At 45.6% G+C, this 19,989-nt stretch overlaps 1 protein-coding gene across 4 annotated transcripts in view; it reads left to right on the plus strand.

The window, feature by feature from the left end:
- Trpc4ap (transient receptor potential cation channel subfamily C member 4 associated protein) overlaps window positions 1–19,989 on the plus strand; it is an 82,104-nt gene that overhangs the window by 61,205 nt on the left and 910 nt on the right. For 2 of the 4 annotated variants that reach the window (XM_027421372.2, XM_027421375.2), the window contains 10 exons: window positions 751–917; window positions 5,442–5,573; window positions 7,010–7,068; window positions 8,895–8,996; window positions 10,045–10,128; window positions 11,060–11,150; window positions 12,156–12,296; window positions 12,627–12,735; window positions 18,785–18,897; window positions 19,650–19,856. In XM_027421372.2, coding sequence (XP_027277173.1) covers window positions 751–917; window positions 5,442–5,573; window positions 7,010–7,068; window positions 8,895–8,996; window positions 10,045–10,128; window positions 11,060–11,150; window positions 12,156–12,296; window positions 12,627–12,735; window positions 18,785–18,897; window positions 19,650–19,856 — 1,205 coding nt within the window. The remainder of the gene's footprint in view (window positions 1–750; window positions 918–5,441; window positions 5,574–7,009; window positions 7,069–8,894; window positions 8,997–10,044; window positions 10,129–11,059; window positions 11,151–12,155; window positions 12,297–12,626; window positions 12,736–18,784; window positions 18,898–19,649; window positions 19,857–19,989) is intronic. The other 2 variants (XM_027421373.2, XM_027421374.2) reach the window with 2 other exon arrangements.

Consider the following 19,989-nt stretch of genomic DNA (forward strand, 5'->3'; position numbering starts at 1 on the left):
CTTTTTCTTTTCTTAAGTTTATTTAACATCCTTGTATGTTGCTTACTTGTTCGGGCATTGTACTAAGCACCTTCTGTATGTTAATTCTTTCTATCCTTTTAACAGTAGCAGGTACTTGCTACTGACATCACCACTGTCTCACAAATGAGGATGACTAGGAAGTACAAAGAAGTAATTCAACTTCCCCAACACCACAGAGCCAGGCCTGGGGTTAGACCTGCAGCCTGGCCCAGTGTCTGTGCTCTTAACCACTGCACCGTGCAGCTTCTTACCATCTTCGTGCATCACTGTCCGTTTTCAGATCTCTTCTAAGAACCCAGTGCTGGGCTCTCACAAGTGGGTAATAAAGTGAATAAGAGAGGTTCCTTAAAGGGAACTCTTATAAAACTGGAACTCCTGCTGCCAGCAATATGTAGACAGCACCAAATGCTTGGTCACTGGAGACCTGAAGAGTGGTCTCCACAATTTGGTGCCAGACATCTGACTGACTGACTGGTTGGTGACAGGAAGCAGCAGGGAGAGGCTACTTACTGCACTGGCTGTGTCAGAATGCCTTACTTAGTGTTGGAGAGTGCAGAACTACAGGAGGCCTTGCAGGTGTGAGGAGGTTTCCTGGCTTTTAAAATGTCTAATGGTGGTTTGAGTCCTGTCTGACGGCTCTCTAAATCCAATCCCTTCACAGCAGGCCTGTGGGTAGAGCAGGTTTTCTCAGGGAGCCATACCTTACCCATCTTACTGGGGCTACGCCAGCCTCCACTGTGTCCCCTCCTGTAGGCACTTCAGGGGACAATGCGCTGCCGCATACCTCAGCCAGGACCCAGCTGCCCCAGTCAATGAAGATTATGCATGAAATCATGTACAAACTGGAAGTGCTCTACGTCCTGTGTGTGCTGCTGATGGGGCGTCAACGAAACCAGGTGGGTGCTCCCCAACCTCAGAATGGGAGAGTTGTGTTGTGACAAATAAAGTTTGCCTGGAATCAGAGGGTGGAGATATCCACTAGTTAACCATAGAGGTCTGGAGGACTAGACAAAGAGGAGACAGGAAGTGACAACATGGGACAGAGACAGAAGTGATAAGACCAGGTATGACAGGATGTCGGCTATTTCGGTCTGAGGATGCAGAGAGGTAAAAAGTGACTGGCTGCTTCTTTGCTTCTCTGATCTCTCAGCATTTACCTAAACATCTGACTTTGTGTTTTTATTGATAAAACCAATAGGATCTTACTTCAGAGATGAGAGCAAATGCCACATAACCTGTGGGGTGCCAGGTGTAACTTCACCAGGTCTTCTCAGCTTGGTGCCCTTTCTGTGCGTTATTTGCCTCCTCGTAAGGAAACTAGACTGATTATAGAGCCTGGAGTGTCTGCTCTGGGCTTTAGGCAGCATTTCTAGATAGTGATTGTGAAAGCCAAGAACAAACTTTTATTTTAGTAATGCAAGATTAAAGATTGACAATATGTACCTGGTGCACATAGTGATTTCCAGGACAGCCAAGAAGGCTACACCAGAGAAACCTTGACTCAAAAAAAAAAAAAAGACTGACTCTATGAAGAGCACACCAGTTAGTTATCTAATACTAAATGGCCAGCCCAGAAAACATACATAGAAGTAACATAGACTGGGCAGGTTGTATTTATACACACACACACACACACACACACACACACATACACACACACACACACACACACACACACACACACACTCTATAACAACTAAAAACAAAAGAGGCCATGACTTGAAAGAGCCAGGGGGAAGGAATAATGGGGGGAAGGCTTAGAGGGAGAAAAGGGAAAAGAGGAATGATGTAATTTAATCTCAAAAAATTAAAACATTATCTTAAAAAAAAAAAAAGGTCCAGCCCTGTAGGTGCAGTAAAGCAGCTGCCACTCTGATATGCGATCGGAGCCTAGAACTGTGCTCACTGTGAAACCTGAAAACTGGTGCTTCTCATTGCCATGGTAACATCTGGTAGAAACAGTTTATAGGGAGGAATGGTTTATTGTGGCTCATGGTTTCAGAGGTCCGTGCTTTCTTGACTGAGTTTTTCCTGGCCTATAACTAGGTCACACATCATGACTGAAAAGTGTGCAGAGCAAAATTGCTTACTTCAGGACCAGCAGGGAGACTTAAATAATACCCTCCAAAGACATTCCCCTGTAACCTACCTCTTCCACCTCGGTCCAGTGGTTAGCTAGAAAGAGGCAGACCTCAGGACAAGATGCCTGAGTTTGTAGCGTGTCCTTAGCTGACCTTGTCTAGGACAGTCTTGCTGGGCTTCACTGCCCATAGAATAACAGTAACTGATCGTAGGGTTGGTTCCAGCCTCATTCGCTCTCTGGCTGTGCATATAGCAGGGATAGTCTGTCCTAACGAGGTAGCAAGGGTCTTGTTTCATGTTATGTAAAAAAAAAAAATTAGTAGGCACATAATTCCCAGAGTTAATACAAACTAGTAGAATCAATGGAGCCTATCCCCCTCCTGGGCCTCAGCGTCCTGGAGTACATATGAGTTCTCCATTGTCAGTATTTCTTTCTATAGCTATTTTATACTTACAGGCACAAATACGATTTTTATACATTCAATTGAATACAGCACACACACTTGTATTTCTTTGATTGTTCACAGCTCAGCATCTGTGAAAAACTTGGATTCTTTCTTTTCCGTTTATCCCATCATTTGGATGTATCATTATTTGTTTAACTGAGTGTAAATTATATCTGCATTGGGTATTATAATGTCTCTACCACTGATGTAGTACATAATGTCATTTATCATGTATAAGGGTCCAGCTGATGATAAAAGGGGAATTGTTGACCAAGGAAATACAGATTTGTAAATTTGAGGAGTAGTGCCCAAACATCCTCCTGCAGTTGTACCAGCGTGCCCTGTCACCAGAAACTTGTGAGCATGGCTGGTGTCCAAGTCACCAAAGTGGTGCTGAATTAGCCAGAATTTTGCACTGATGACCAGACACCTGAGAAAGTATCATAAAGGGAAAGGGAAAGGGGGTTATTTTTCCTCCTGGTGCAGCCAGAAACCAAGAGGAAAAGCTGGAGACAGACTAGATTCTACTTCCTAAAGCTCTCCAAAGTAGACCCTCCAGCTGAACACTGAGCACCAAGCCTTTTACTATTATAAGCCTTGTAAAATAAAGTGTGTGTGTGAGTGTGTGTGTGTGTGTGTCACACATACATGTGTGCTGGTGCCCATAGAAGCCAGGAAAAGACACCAAAGCCCCTGGAGCTGGAGTTGTGAGCTACCTGACTTGGATGCTGAGAACCAAACTCAGGTCCTCTGGTGACTGGCAAAGAAAGGCTAGATGAAAGTGAGACCAAAACTCATCAGAGAAACCTGTAGCCCTGTGTTTAGAATAAGGAGTGTGGTTTCTTGAGGTGAACTTAAGTGGCGTGGGAGCCTTGCCCTGTGACCTTGTCATTGTAGCCTTCCTGACATCTCTCCCGGACAGACTCTACCATTGCTTGCAGCTCCCTCTGTGGTTGCTATACATACATCCTGGGCTCTCCATCACAGCTTGGGTTCATGCATCTCCCCGCTCTAGACCTTCCTTTGAAATCTCAGTGAAAGCCTCGCGATTCCATAAGTCTTGCAATTTACACGTCTGCAAAACCAGCATCACATGAGCTGGACATAGTGTTGTAAATCTATAATCCCAGCACTGGGGAGGAGAAGGCATGAGGATCAGAAGTTCAGAGCCAGTCTGGGCTATATAGCAAAACACTGTCATAAAAACAAAGCAAAAAACTAATATCCTGTGAGTGATACCAACATGTGCTACTAAAATAGGTAATGGCTATGCCTCCTTGGGCCACTACAGTGGTCTTTGAGTGTCTGGCAAGCCAAACATGGGAGTGTGCTTGTATAGATGGCCTTGTGTGAGCAAAGCACCCTGACCACTGTCTGCTCTCAGGAGAGTGTTTCCAATAAGCTTCTGGCCTTATACCTAAGCCTGGGGCAGGTGGGATCCCTCTAATCCTGGAGTCTAATAGGCACTTTCCCTGTCTGTTTTCTATTCCTGTGCAAAGTGCTTGGCTTCTTTTTAATGACCCTAATCTCTTTCCCATCTTTATCCACAACTTTCAATTCCTTCTTTTTCTGGCTAACCTACTTTGCTTTATAAATTCTGTTTTTTGCTCCCAGTTTTCACTGTAAAATTATCTAGAAGCAGCCAGCAATAACCATGCCACAGCCCAAGTGCTATGCTATATTAAAATTTCCTCCTTCCAAATTAAGTCTGTCACCTTTAAACTCAGCCTCCCACAAAGCTTTAGGATATAGGCAGAATATAAGCAAGTTATTTGCCAGACTGTATTATTAATGACCTCTAAATCCTATTTCCTCTGAAACCTCATGAACAGTCTTGTTTGTTGTTTTGGTTTTGTTTTCCAAGACAGGGTTTCTCTGTGTAGCCCTGGTTGTCCTGACTCTGGGTTGTCCTTTCTTAGTTTCCAGTCCCAAGAAAATGTTCTTAAATCACAACAAGAAAAGCTCAACCTCACAGTATGGAGAGAAATTCATATCTCAAACAATTTTGCTTTTTCAGATGGGCAAAGGAGACAAAGTCTTATCTGACTTTGGCATCAGTAGCCATCAGTTCACAGGTGGCAGCAACACTTCAGGAGTTTCTCAAATCAAGGAGGAAGGACCTATTGGAGGCAGTAAATCACTGGGGGGTAGATCATTCAGGGTTTCTTGTCCCTGGTGCCCTCCCTGTCTTTTTCTCTGCCTCTTAGTTGTCACAACGGGGACTGTTCTGTTCTACCACTCATCTCCACACAAGACATCTGTAAAACACAGGGAGCTGAAACAAATCTTCCTCCTTCAGACTGCCTTTCATAGTGACACAGAAACCTAATAAAGAAAATGTGTACAGCTTAACAGGAGATTCTAATGGGTCCTCAAAAGACCAGAGTACCACAGAAAAACAGACCATAAAGACTGCTCACGCTGCTGGGTGTGGTGAAGCATGCCTGTCAGCCCAGTACTAGGGAGGCAGAGGCAGGTGAATCTGTGAGTTCAAGGCCAGCCTGGATTACAAAGCAAGTTCCAGGACAGAGAAACCCTGTCTTGAAAAACCAAAAAACAAAACTTTTTTTTTTTTCTAAGCCAAATAGGATGACTCACTCCTCATAGTTAGTTGCAGGCCAGCCTATAACTGCATCTGCAGAGGATCCGATACCCTTTCTAGGTTCTGAGGGCACCAGCACAGATGTGCACATACTCACATACAGAAATTTTTAAGGACGGTTTTTCTGTGCAGTCAGGGTAGATGCTGTGTGAATGCCATCTTTAAATGGCAGCACTCGGTTCTGGCAATTGCTTTCTTCATCCTGAGGATGGCCATTTGTACTGAGGAGAGGCCTTGCTGATCTGGGGCATACATTGGTCTCCCTGTTTCTCCCTTCCCACCCCACACAGGTCCACAGGATGATTGCTGAGTTCAAGTTGATCCCAGGACTCAATAATTTGTTTGACAAACTGATTTGGAGGAAGCATTCAGCATCTGCCCTTGTCCTCCATGGTCACAACCAGAACTGTGACTGTAGCCCGGTAAGTAAGAGAGCCTGGGAACATTCAGGATATTAACTGCTATGAGTTGGCTGTTTTAAGAACTGCTTTTGGGGGCTGGAGAGATGCTCAGAGGTTAAGAGCACTGGATGCTCTTCCATAGGTCCTGAGTTCAATTCTCAGCAACCATATGATGGCTCACAACCATCTGTAATGGGTTCTGATGCCCTCTTCTGATGTTCAAGCCAACATACAGAAAGAATACTGTATACATAATAAATAAAATAAACCTTTAAGAGGAGGGGTGCTGCTGCTGATTCCCTGAGGGTCTTGTTCTTGAAGATGAGAACAGAAGGTCTTTGTTTCTCAGAATACCCAGATAGAGCGTTAAACTGAGAACTGGAAGTCCTTTGCCACTGAGCTTTGTCACAGAATCTCTGAGCTTCCGTTTTCTCTGACAAGACAGGCCATATGCCTTCCCACACCATTAGCAGGAAGGTGCTCCAACCTGAAGGCTGTAAAGCTAGCAGAAGCCTGTGCCCTGGGTCCCTGAACCTGCACTTCCTCAGTGCCCCCTGCCTGCCTCCTGCCTGCCTCCTGCTGTGTCCTTCTCTTTGGCCCTGTCAGATTGTTTTTCATTCCGTCCATTTGAGTAAATAATTTAAAAGGAGTATAGTTTACATGTCTAGATAACATATCTGACTTATTCAGAGACCAGTTGGTCTTTATTTGTTAGGTAAACACACTACATCTGTTTTTCCTTTTGCAATTTATCTCTAATGGTTTGTCAGTTGTTTTCTTTGTTCCCTTGGAGATGTTCCTGTGGTACCATTAGCTTGTCTTTGGGCCTTTACACCCTCAGGGTGGCATGTGTGGTGTTTGGGAGGGGACCATCTTGGGGACCTGTACAGCCTCTGCCTGGACATTGTTGAGCTAGTTCTTTCAAAGGAGCTCCCTTTTAATGTTTAATTTCTTGGCCCCGTCATTCAGTTAGGTATTTCTCCTAGAAAGCTCCTACCAGCCACGCCTAAGAGGCAGGTTTCTTGCTCAGCTCTCTAGCTCACAGGTTAGTTCTGCCTGGTCACTGCAGGGCACTGAAGCCATAGCCTTGTTGTAACTAGGCTCCTCTCTCATCCACACACCTCCCTCAGCTCCTAAGCATCTCTGCCTGGGCTCTCTGGTTTCCTCTTCTAGCTTCTAAATCAGCATCATATGTAAAAGGACTGGAGTGATTTTTTTTTTTTTAAATCTAATATGCAAGAATGTTGTTAGCAGAAAAAGTCTACATTAAAAAGTCTACATTAGTTTACCTTGACACTGGTCAGCTATGAACACCTGACTTTTCAACTAAAGAAAAACCACCACTGTGCTTGAGGACAGGGACTCAAAAGAAGCAGTGTAGCAAGATAGATGTCTCCAGAGCTCACTTGTTTTATGTGGAAGTGCCATGACTCTTGTGGCTTTAATTTTTGTTATAGGACATTACCTTGAAGATCCAGTTTTTGAGGCTTCTCCAGAGTTTCAGTGACCACCATGAGTAAGTATGTGTGCCCTGGAGGTGCCGTCTACAGGCCTGTCCCGGAATCTCCTCTCTGACCTTGGACTCAGGAGGGCTGGTGGGAACTGCCCGGTGTCCTGGAGTGTCTGTCCCGCCTTCATCTGTACTGGGTTTTTCCTGCACCTCCACAGCCCCCTAAAAGGACAACTGCTGCCCCCTCACAGTGAAATGTGTTGACTCCCACAACACACACACTTTTTAAGATATTCTCCTCTTTGATTTTTAATGTTTAAGCTTTTCATGGAGAATGTGCATGAAAATGGTTGTCCACTATAAGGAAAACAGTGCAGGGGAGGGAGTGAAAGCCCACGATCTTGATCTGAGCTTTACAGTAAGGACTTCGGTGACCACAACTGTGTGCTCACAAGGAAGTGGGCACACTGGTACATGGCTTCTGGTTTTATTTTTACTTTTTTAGTCTCCCAAAGAAATTAAAGCATCTGTGAACTGCCTAGAGTAGTTAACAATGGGGAGTTTGTCCTTTTGATTTTCTCACAGTGCTGGGGGTTAACCTGATTTTTAAATGTTGATTTAAAGTGTTGGAGCATTGTACAAGCTAATAGAGCATGCCCTAGGACAGTGTGGCCTAGGGGCCTCTGTCTCTTTGTGATTCTCTCTTGTGAGAACAGTGTGGCCTAGGGGCCTCTGTCTCTTTGTGATTCTCTCTTGTGAGAACAGTGTGGCCTAGGGGCCTCTGTCTCTTTGTGATTCTCTCTTGGGAGGATGTCTATGGCTGAAGGCACCCATAGGTTACAGAATTACACTTGTTTTCTTTTTGTCTTTGGGTTTTTTAGGTGGTTGTGTGTGTCTGTGTCTGTTCCTAGCTTTCATCAGTCTCTCAAATCAGCATTTCTATATGCCTGGCTCAGAGGATACAGTGAGGAATGGAAACTTTGGCCCATGCTATCGTGAAGGGCACATCTGGGAAGGAAGTATAACATTAGAAAAGGTCACCAGTAAAAGAATGCATGATGACAAATGGGCCTAGTATTTGGGGACAGAAGAGCACAATTCTGTGAAAGGACAGTGGCAGGTTTCCTGACTGGCTGGCCAGCTGGCACTCAGTGACTCTTTACTGCAGAAGCAATTTGTGAGCAGAGGCCTGAATGAGATGAAGAGGAAGCGTGAGAGAGTGTTCTAGCCAGAAGGCCCACATGTGGAGAAGCCACTGCAGGAAGGACATGGCCTGCTCATGAAAACCAGAGTGGCCAGATGGTGTGGTGGGTGTAAGCTGCTCGGTTTGTAGTGTGGCTGCAGAGGTAGCCTGGCTGCACAGGGCCTGAGTCATGGTCACTCCCTAGGCATTACACAGCTGAAGTGGTGGGAGCTAGGGGAAGCATTTTCAATAATGACAGGGTCTAAGCCCTGTTCTGAAAATCCCTCAAGGAGCTGTGTGAGGGTTCCCTTCCTGTGGGAGACAGCTGAAGATGCTGTCTCAGCACAGACCCATCATGACGAGCCTGGATGAAGAAGACAGATCTGTGACAGTTGGTCAGGCCTCTGCTTATGTGATGCTCTGGCCACTGAGAATGGTGCAGCAGGGCTAGACTCCAGGAATAAGATGGCAGATGGGATTGGCCATGCAGAAGTGCAGGTGACTTTGAGAAGTCATATAGAAATGTTCAGTGCACAACATGGAGATCTGGAGATGCCAAGGGAAGGCATTGGCAGTGAGTGACAACCAGGTGTGGAAGTGCTGGTGGGTTCTCAGCTTCTCTTCCCCACAGGAAGGGGCAGAACCTCCACAGCAGTGCTGTTCAGCAGCCCCGGTCCTGCCCTTTACCCTTTGAACCCATTTGTTTCAGGAACAAGTACCTGCTGCTCAACAATCAGGAGCTAAATGAACTCAGTGCCATCTCTCTGAAAGCCAACATCCCTGAGGTGGAAGCTGTCCTCAACACTGACAGGTGATCCTGGTGGGGGACAGCTGTAGCCACAGGGCTTGCAGGAGGGCACACACAGGTGTGCATACCTGCCCTGTCTCAAGAGTAGCTACCATGCCCCGCCGGCTTCATGTGCTAGATACTCACATCTGCATTTCCTACCTGAACATCACAGCAGCCCTCAGAAGGAAGTGCCATCATCACCTTCCTCTCTGTATGTAGAGGACATGTCTCAAGTGGCCCCTGCCAAAGGTCAGCTGTACTCTGTCCTTCCACCTTGTCCCATGCAAACGGCCCCTTTGCTGATATCCTCATCCCCTGCCAGTGACAACTGTGCCAAGCAGGGTAAGCAGATCTTTGCCCCCTGCCAAGAATCAAGTCCCGTGTACTGGCTATGTCTGCCTCATCTTTGGGAACAGCACAGTGACATGCCAGGCTCACAGGAGCTTATGAAGTGTGGACCTTATCCAGCAACCAGAGCCATAACTCCCCAGCATCCTGATGAGATGAGCACAGCGCCACCCTGATGTCTACAGGGGGTGGAAGTGAAGCTGCTGTGTGAAGAGAGAATTTAAGGGCCCAGACACCTGACACCATGACAGGCCTAATCATTTTCTTACCTACTGCCTTTGCCTCGCAGACAAGAAGCTAAGGCCTGGAAGCCCACAGTTCAGCTGGAACTGACCCTGGGGCAGGAAAAGGAACTTTGGGCCCTGCCCAATTGGCACAAACTTTGTTCCATCTGGCATACTCTGCTGTGGCCTGGATTAAACCCACTTGTGATATAAATGGCCATTCCTCTGGCTGTTCTGAGCCATGTCTGGCCCTGGATGTGCCTCTGCCTCTTCCCAGCCAGTCTGAGGAGGGAAAACTGGCCTAAGATGCAATAGAAATGCACTGGGCTGTTGGATTGACAGCTGCAGTGTGTCTGAGGTCCTGGCACAAGGTGGAAGAAGAGAGCATCCTTGCTTCACCTACTCTGTCATCCATCTACATGAGCACAGGAACCTAGCTCAGTGGTCCCTGTCAGCCATTCAGGTCTGTCACCAGTGCTCTGTCCCTTTGCTTTCAGGAGTTTGGTGTGTGATGGCAAGAGGGGCTTACTAACTCGGCTGCTGCAGGTCATGAAGAAGGAGCCAGCAGAGTCTTCCTTCAGGTGAGTCTATGGACAGGTGCACTTCGGGGCCTAGGAGCCAGGGCTTTCCCAATTGGTTAGTCTCTAGTACCCATTCCTTAAGAGTGGTCACCAATGGGGGAAGTTGCCCTCATTGCCACTGGCTCCGTATGACTCAGATGGTAAGTGTGTGTACCCCCGTCGACATGGTATGCCAGGAGAGGACTGAGCATTCATCAAGCTGGCACTAGAGAGATGGGGCAAAAATGGGATCCCGGCCCTGCCTGTGTGACATTACCTGGAGTCATAGGAAATAAGCATGAGAAGAAAGACACCTGCTTCAGTCAGCATGGGAAAAACAAAGCCAGAAGCTGCCCCAGGAGCCATCTGCTAGGTGACCAGGCACCAAGGAGAAGGCTGCAGAGTTCCTAGTCACCTCAGGAAAGTTGTGAAGGCTGCAGACAAGGGATTCCAGCAGCCCTGTGCCTACAGGGTCCCTGTCACCTCATCCTCGCCCAGTCAGACCTTCCCTCATGGATCCCAGCTGAGCCATCTGGGCTACTCAGTGTCTGCCACCTCTTTTCTAGCTCAGTGGCTTGTCCACACATGCTCTGCTGCTGGCCACACACCTCCCTGGCTCCCAAGCCCATGTCCTTCCAGTCTTCTGAGAGTGTTTTCACATGGCACTTAACTAGCGGCCACTTTTTAAGCCTGGATGCTACTACCTCTGCCATACAAACCTTCTCTGGTACAGTCATGTGGAAGACTGGTCCCTGCTGAGTTGTGAGCCATGATAGAAGGACAGCCGTTCCCTTGTTCACTGCTCTGTTCTCAAGACCTAAGGATGAGGCCCAGAACTGGAAAATGTTCAGTAAATGTCAGATACTTGGCTGCAAATAGCTCCAACCCTGGGGGAATTGAACCTCAACCAGGAGAGGGCAGCCATAGCCAGGGGTCAACATTTGGGTTGCAGGTTTTGGCAGGCCCGGGCTGTGGAAAGTTTCCTCCGAGGGACCACCTCCTATGCAGACCAGATGTTCCTGCTGAAGCGAGGCCTTCTGGAGGTATGGCTGACGAACCAGGTGTCAGGTGACCATCCTCCCCAGCCCCTTGCCTTGATGTCTCATCCTGAGCCTTGAGTACTTTGGTTAGGGACAGGTCTAGTTGTTCCAAGTGCATGTTGCTCCAGGGTTTGCCCTGGATTGCCAGCTGTGGGCCCCTCCCTATAGGTACTGATGGGTGACTGAGGGACTCAGGAATAATCATGTAGGAATATAGACTATGGAGTTACCCAGCAAATCCCTGGACCCTGAGAATGATATAGTATTGACTAAAAATTAATATTCCCTTATTGATCAATGGCCTTCAGAAAAAGCAAATTCATAAGAGAGCAAATGGCCAAGTTACACTAGGTCTTTTTAAAAAATTACTAACTGGCCCATGAATTCTAAAGGAAAATAACCGCCAAATCAGTTAAGTTTGGAAAAGGAGTTGAGCTTATTGGAAGCCTCAGCACTTCAGAAGCAGAAGCAGGAGTTTTGCAAGTTCAAGGCCAGATCCTGTCGTCCCCCTCCAAAAAAAAAAAAAAACAGTAATGAAAGGAAGGAAGGGAAGGAGGGGGATCAACCAATCAGAAAACAAAAATGGGAAATATTGGAAACAGGAGTTAAATTGGTTCATTCTTGATAAATACTTACTGATTTTTATATGTTATTAACAATTTCATTGATAAACACAAAGACAGCTCTTAGGGTCAAAATGTGTATGCTGCCCTTAAATTCTGTCCTTCATTTACTTAAGTGGCCCTAGTGCTTGGACAGCAGTGCTTGTTAGATCTGGAGACAGAGCTTCAGCTCTAGCAGAGAACCCCTGCCCACCCAGCCCCCTGCTGACATTACTCCCCTGGCTCCAAGTACCCTCAGCAGAGAACCTAGACAAAGTTGCAGCTTCCATCTACCTGGATGCTTGCTGGAAGCAAGTGAGTGGTCTAAGCTCCAGGCCAGGCCTGAGTGGCAAACAGGTAGGGACAGTCCCATCCACACCCTCACCCTGTCCCCTGCTCACCCCAGCACATCTTATACTGCATTGTGGACAGCGAGTGCAAGTCGAGGGATGTACTCCAGAGCTACTTTGACCTCCTGGGAGAGCTGATGAAGTTCAATGTCGATGCATTCAAGAGATTCAATAAATATATCAACACTGATGCAAAGGTAAGGCTCACCCAGGAGCTCCATGGTGGTTGCTGCAGCATCAGTTGTCTGTGAACCTTGGCCTGCAACTCTTCAGGTGTGGTCACACATTTGGAAGAGTCTGGGATTCAAAGGGCAGTCAGCAAATGTTCACTACACCTACTCTGTGTCAGGCTTTGAGCCAGCCCCTAAGAATTTTGGGATGAGGACATTGGCTGGGTTACAGCATCCTGGCAGCCCAGCAGTGAGAGCAGGCCACTTAGTGTGTCTTGTTGGCAGAGCAGTGGAGCTGGGGTAGACCAGTGGTCCCCGGCTAGCAGCCCCTGCTAGTGAGCATCATCTCTGCACCAGTTCCAGGTGTTCCTGAAGCAGATCAACAGCTCCCTGGTGGACTCCAACATGCTGGTGCGCTGTGTTACTCTGTCATTGGACCGATTTGAAAACCAGGTGGACATGAAAGGTGAGGCAGCCAAGGTACCAAGGCAAATGGGTGCTGTATGCGTGCCAGACACCTGGCCTCCAGCCAGGAATTGCTGAATTACTTCCCAGATATGTGTGGCTGGGGTCAAGAGGTGGGCTTGGCTGCATTGCTCAGCTGTGTTGACTTCTCCACTGATTGTGCTCCCTTTAGTGAACAAGTATAACATTGTAGTGAAGGGAAAAGCCACCTTCCTCTGGACTGACTGCTAGCAATTCTGTTTTCCTGTGTAGTGTGTGGTTATGGTGGGTGGGGTGTCAGACGTCATCCAGAATTGTGTGTAGCTATACATTTGGACATACGCGCTTTCTTCCCTGGGAGGTCTGTGTCACTAAGCAGTTTCTCACAAATTTATGAGCACTTCTAAAAAAGGACAGTATCCCTCATCATTGTCTTTGGTAGTGAAAAATATCCTGGTCATGGTTAGTTAGATATTTACCTCCTGTTTCTTCTCTGAAGGGTCTGTTTTAGGAGATTGGTCACATAGACTTTAGTGTAAGCAGGTATTGATCACCTTCACAATAGTACAGGAGGTCATTTGCTCAGCGCTCTTTACGTACAGGCTGCAGAAGTGGACAGAGACATGTAAACCAGCCAGTCACAGTAGGAGCTCTGTGAGGTAGTTTGAATTTGACTGACAGTCTCTCTCTCTCTCTCTCTCTCTCTCTCTCTCTCTCTCTCTCTCTCTCTCTCTCTCTCTCTCTGTGTGTGTGTATGTGTGTGATTTATGTATGTGTGGGTATGTGCACATGTGTGTATACACATGTGGAGGTCAGAGTTTGACATCCTTTAATTTTTTAACAGAGTCTCCCACTGAACCTAGAGTTCATGAATTTGGCTAGGCTGGTCAGCCAGTGAGCTTCAGGGTTCTTCCTCTGTCTGTGTCCCCCAGCTCTGGGGTTTCAGGTGTACGCTGCCACACTGGCTTTTTACATGGGTTCTGAGAATCTAAGCTCTGAACCTCATGCTTGTGTAACAGTACTTAACCCAGTGGGCCATCTCCCCAGACTTGCTGTTTCTTAATGGTCATTATCATCCTGTCTTCCTGAGAAGGAATATAGGTGAGAGCTGGAGCTGGGCGCCCACTCAGCTGGGAGAGAGCTGCAGGAGGGCCACTTTCTGAGCGAGGTTCTCAAGCACCAATTGGATCTCTGAGATTTGGTTTAGATTGATAAACAAATAGTTGGAGATTGATACTGTTGTTGCAGCTTTTAATAGTTAGGTTTTGTCATTGATTTACTTTTAATTATATATGTGTAGCAAGCTTTCTTATCAGACTGTCTTTGGACTGCCATCCCACAAATAATGACCTGGAGACTTATTAATTATGAAAGCTTGGCCTTAGCTTAGACTTTTCCCCAACTAGCTCTTATAATTTAATTAACCCATATTTTTTAAATCTATGTTTGTCGACATGGCTCAGTTACCTCTTCTTTTTTTTTTTAATGGAGTTGACTTTTTTTTAAAGATTTTATTTATTTATTTATTTATCTATCTATCTATCTATTTATTTATTTATTTATTTATTATGTATACAGCATTCTACTCCTGTGTATATCTGCACACCAGAAGAGGGCACCAGATCTCATAATGGATGGTTGTGAGCCACCATGTGGTTGCTGGAAACCGAACTCAGGACCTCTGGAAGAGCAGTCAGCGCTCTTAACCTCTGAGTCATCTCTCCAGCCCCCAGTTACCTCTTCTTAATACAGCATATCCAACTTGCTCTGAGTCTGCTGATGAAATTGAGTGGCCTAGATTCCTCCTCCCAGTTTCTCTCTCTCTGCCTGGTAGTCTACCTAGTCTCTCTTGCCTACTATTGGACGTTTAGCAGGAGACACATCTTTACACAGTAAACAAATATTCCGTAACATTTCCCCCTTTTTGTCTAATTAAAAAGGAAAGGTTTTAACTCTAACATAGTAAAACTAAATACAATAAGAACAATTATCAGGTAAGAATTACATTCACAATGTCCAGAACATTTGCATTTGACAAATTAGGAGAAAGTACTGTATTATCTATCCTATCTTAGTCCAAAGTTTTATACCTAATCCACTTTTTATCAGCTAACTTGTATTACCATCCTAAAATGTCTTTTTAGACTTTAAACATCTTAGATAAACAACTTAAACTTTTATGTCTCTCTTTTGTGAGTGTCTTTTCTGAATTTGGTAACAAGGAAAACTGTAACTATAACTATCTAGGCTTCAACCTCATCAAAGACCCGAGAAGTATATTATATTAACTGAGTAAACAGGAAGTGCAGAACAAGCAACTTCCAAAACTATAGAAATGACAGAGACTGCTGGCTGTCTGGACAGTCACCCAAGGTTCCTCTGCAACATTAGGAAATCCATCTTTGGCCTACAGGTCTAGCATATCTGACAGACTTTTCGGTGAAGCAGGAATTTTGAAGGACTGTCTTACCTTGTCTTGACAAAGTGTGGCAGTTGTCTTCTTTTGTGTCCTGCTTGTCCAGTTTGGAAAGCATACAGTCAGCAGTTAAGGTAAGGGCAAGTTCTTGTTCAAACGGCTAACTTTTGATACAAAGAAAGCAAACTCTGTGTGGAGGTTTTTCGATGCCCATCATCCTTTTATGAAGTAAATTGGTGCTGCCAGAAGCAAATGTGTCTCACTGTTATAAAAAGCCTGCAGTTATTAAAACATCGTAAATGCCATATTGAAGTGTTTGAAGATCACCTATCTATTTAAAATGTATATCTGTTTAACCTTGAAAATATACCTTACATGACAAGTTTGATTATTATAGTTGACTATTAACCTGCATTTCCCAATTGTATATTACATTTTTAGAGTTACATAAGTATACTACCGTAAACAAGAGTAGAAACATATATACAGTATAACAAAAATAACCTCAAATTTGTATTAATATACAAAAATATCTTAAGAATAGAAACATATATATATATTATTTTCTCACAAAAAACCTTAAATTTGTATCAATATAAAAAATCCATACCAGTGTAAGATATTTGAGATTAATACTTGCTTTTTAGTTTAAAGTAGATTCAATAATCTACCCTTTTATCCTATCCTTTCCATATCTCCCTTTTTCCTTTTCAGAACGAGGTCTCTGAATCTAATCTCCTTTGCTCAACTTTCTCCCCGACCATGGCCAACAACAACTTGTAGCCCACCCCCCTAAATGATGATAAGCATCCATAATCCATTGAACAACCAAAAATCATCTACCCCACCTCTTGAGAATGTGGGCATCATGTTCTCTAGACTGCTTCCTGTTGTCTGGGGCAACAGCATCTCTAGAGGACCCTGAGGAAATTGGGACAATGATCGAATCTTGGGCGAGATTTGACTGTATTATTTTTTGTTTAGTCTCTGTGTGGTGGGAAAGTGCAGGGCTTATCTGAAGTCTTGCCTGGAGTATTCCGAGAGGCTGGACCATCTCAGCAGCTTTGAAGTTGTTCTAGATGTAGAATTTTGAGGAAACTGCAACAGAGGCATTCTGAGAGGCTGGGCCACCTGGACTACTTGTTTTCAGTGTTTGTTTGTTTGTTTGTTTGTTTTTCTTTTTCCCGAAAACACAAACTTTTAAAGGTAACCTATATATCTAAATTAACTCAAGCATGGACTGTGAGGTGTACATAAGTCAGTTATAAAGACGAGTTTTTTGTTGTATATTTGAGCAGGTATAAAAGCCATCTGTTAACCTTAAAAGTCTGTTAGGACTGCATAACTAAACCTGTATCCATGTCACATAAAAGACTGGCATGTAATAATAAGCCATGAGGATTCTGGAGCCAGCAAGATTCATCATGTCTCATCCAGTCTCAGAGCTGTTCCCATGTCAAGGGGTCAGAATACATATCACCTGTCCTATAGTCTTTCTTGGTGTCTTTATGTCTGTAGCCAAAATTTTCAAGAGGTCTCCTCTGATCAAATCTGGTGTTTATTCATTTTGAAGAAATCTATAGCTTTTTGTTTCCCATGGAAACAAAAGCAAAACCTCTCCCCCAACACAATGTATTTTCTGACTTCTATTCTGAAGTTAAGATATTCTTTAAATAATATATTTGTTGGTTTAATTTAGCAGTTTCCATAATCCAGTGTCTCTCAGCAGCTATTTTTTTGTTCATTAGCATTTTAAAAATTTAAAGTCAACAAAACACCATACAAAATCCATACACCCTGTATATTTCCCATCTTTTTCCTTTTATATTTACTCTCTTTAAGAACCTTTGTTTTTAAAACTATTTTGTTATGGAATATTTAACTATGTAAAGATGTTTTACATTTGTTTATGCTGCAGAATAGTAACTGTGTAAATGTGTGTTACATTTGTTTTTGCTGCATTTGTTTAATTGTGTAAAGATTTGTTGCATTTGTTTCACCTTGCCTGCCTAAGGCACTTGATTCCAGCTAATAAAAAGTTGAAGAGCCAATAGCTAGGTAGGAGAGGGGTAGGCAGGACTGGTGGGCAGAGAAGAGATCTAAGCAAAGGAGAAGAGAGAAGCATGCCAGGGGTCAGGTGGAGAGAGAGAGAGAGAGAGAGAGAGAGAGAGAGAGAGAGAGAGAGAGAGAGAGAGAGAGAGAGAGAGAGAGAGACCCAAGGTAAAATGTAAATGAAGAGAAACAGGATAGTTTAAGTAGTTATGAGAGCTAGCAAGAAATAAGAGCTAAGATAAAGCTGAGCATTCATAACTAATAAGAAGTCTCCGTGTCTTGATTTGGGAGCTGGTTGGTGGCCCAAAAGGAAGCCTGCTACACTTTTTTTCTATGACTGTCCATACCCATTTTCTTTTCTTTCTTTAGCATCTAATACATTTTTAAGCATATTGTATCTGTTTAGATGTATTCTCAATCTAGACCTGACTTTTTTGCATGTCTGCAGCCTTCTCTGACTGTGGTAGCCAAACTTTAAACTGTTAAGCTATGGCTAGGCCCTCCACTGTGTGGCTCCACTTAGCACATGGTGAGAGGGAGTGTCATGCCTCTGGGCCTCAGCCTGGGCCTCAGCCTGGGCCTGTAGGCGCTTCTATCTAGGCGCTACCACCTCCAAGTAGCACGCCCACCTGCCGCTCATAAACCTATTCAAACCTATTCAAGTGCTTGGTAGCAGGGCCTCTGTAGGCCTCAAGCATGGGAGCCTACTGGGAACATTTTTTTTTTTCGCTTTCTCAGGCCCTGTGTGGATTTACATGCTATGTGTTAGGCGCCAAATGTAACAGGCTTTCTTGTCAGACTATCTTTGGACTGCCGCCTCACAAATAATGAGCCAGAGAATTACTATTATGAAATCTTGGCCTTCGCTTAGTCTCTTTTTTTTTTCCCAGCTAGCTCTTACAGCTTAATTAACCCATATTTTTTTAATATTTTATTTATTTATTATGTATACAACATTCTGCTTCCATGTATATCTGCACACCAGAAGAGCGCACCAGGTCTCATTACAGGTGGTTGTGAGCCACCATGTGGTTGCTGGGAATTGAACTCAGGACCTCTGGAAGAGCAGTCAGTGCTCTTAACCTCTGAGCCATCTCTCCAGCCCCCAACCCATATTTTTTAATTGGCATTCTGCCATGTGCCTCGGTTACCTCTGCTTACTACAATACATCCAGCTTGTTCCAGTTCTGCTGGCAAAAATCGTGTGCCTAGATTACTCCTCCCAGTTTTGCTCCCTCTGCCCGGAAGTCCCGCCTGCTCTCTCCTGCCCAGCTATTGGCCATTTAGCTCTTTATTAAACCAGTCAGAAGGCACTTTAGGCAGAGACACATCTTGAAGTACAAACAGATCTTCTGCAATGTGTGTCCGTGGGTGTGTCTGTGTATGGGGCTCTGCATGTGAGTGCAGGAGTGGGTGGTGACTGGGGATTGAGTGCTGTGGTGCTGAGGTTACAGATAGTGTGAGCCACCGTTGTGTGTCCTCTGCAAGAGCAGCAAATGCTCTTAACCGTTAAGCCATCTCTTCAGCCAAAGTTGGCTTAACCATGGAGTGGGTGGCCCACCACTGGATGCACCTGCTTCTACACCTCTGCTTCCCTCCGTAGTGGCTGAGGTCCTGTCCGAATGCCGCCTGCTTGCCTACATATCCCAGGTGCCCACACAGATGTCCTTCCTCTTCCGCCTCATCAATATCATCCATGTGCAGACACTAACCCAGGTGAGACGTCCCAGCCAATGAGCAGTCAAAGGAGGGTAGAATGGAGATCAGCTCTCTTATCTGTGCCCCCCAACCCCCGCTTCTCTCTAGAAATGTAGTTCTCCTAGGGTGTCGCCCAGTGCCCCAGTTTACAGGAGAACTAAGACCAGATATCAAGTGTCCTGGGGTCACAGAGTCAGTTGGGACACAGATAAGATTGACGCTGCCGCCTTCTGACTCCAAGCCAACGTTCTTCCCCATGTACCCTACACCCTACCTTCAGGCTACAGTGGGCGGTGGAACTGGACCTGAGATTGCCCCAAGTCCTTCACTAACTGGCAGCCCTCTCTTCTCCCAGCCTCACACCCACTTTTCTAAGATGAGAGTCATACTAGGACCCTGTGCAGTGGTTTTTTTGTTGCTGCCTGCCAAACATGTTAGGAGACTGGGCCTTGGGCGAGGGGTGCTTGGTGAGCAAGGTGAACTGAGACTCTGCTTCTAAAACTCACATTCTAGTGCACCAGCCCATGCACCCAGCCCCAGCAGGGGATGGAAGCTCCTGGAAGAAGTCATACCTGAACCAAGATGTAGACAAGGACCATCTAGTAGTATCAGTGTGGATAGTGGTAGTTGGGCATAGGGAACATGAAGGTGTGCCCATGGATTATGCCAGGCCCCTGTGTAGGCCTCCTCCCTGCCCAGTGGCTGTCCAGGTTCACTGGCATCCTGAGGCTGCTGACATGCACTCAGTCCGGCTGCCTTTGGCCTTGCAGGAGAATGTCAGCTGCCTCAACACCAGCCTAGTGATCCTGATGCTGGCCCGACGGAAAGAGAGGCTGCCCCTCTATCTGCGTCTTCTACAGCGAATGGAGCACAGCAAGAAATACCCTGGCTTCCTGCTCAACAACTTCCACAACCTGCTGCGCTTTTGGCAGCAGCATTACCTGCACAAGGACAAGGACAGCACCTGCCTGGAGAATGTGAGTGCCCCAGCCTTGAGTGATGGGAGGACAGTGGCATGTGAACCCAGGGTCACTCAGTAGGGCATTCAGGTTGCCCCTCTGTGGACAGGCTGCTCACTGTTGTCCTGCCAAGTCCCTCCTGTGTGAGCAG

Source organism: Cricetulus griseus, chromosome 6 (genome assembly GCF_003668045.3).
Source record: "Cricetulus griseus strain 17A/GY chromosome 6, alternate assembly CriGri-PICRH-1.0, whole genome shotgun sequence".
NCBI lineage: Eukaryota > Metazoa > Chordata > Mammalia > Rodentia > Cricetidae > Cricetulus > Cricetulus griseus.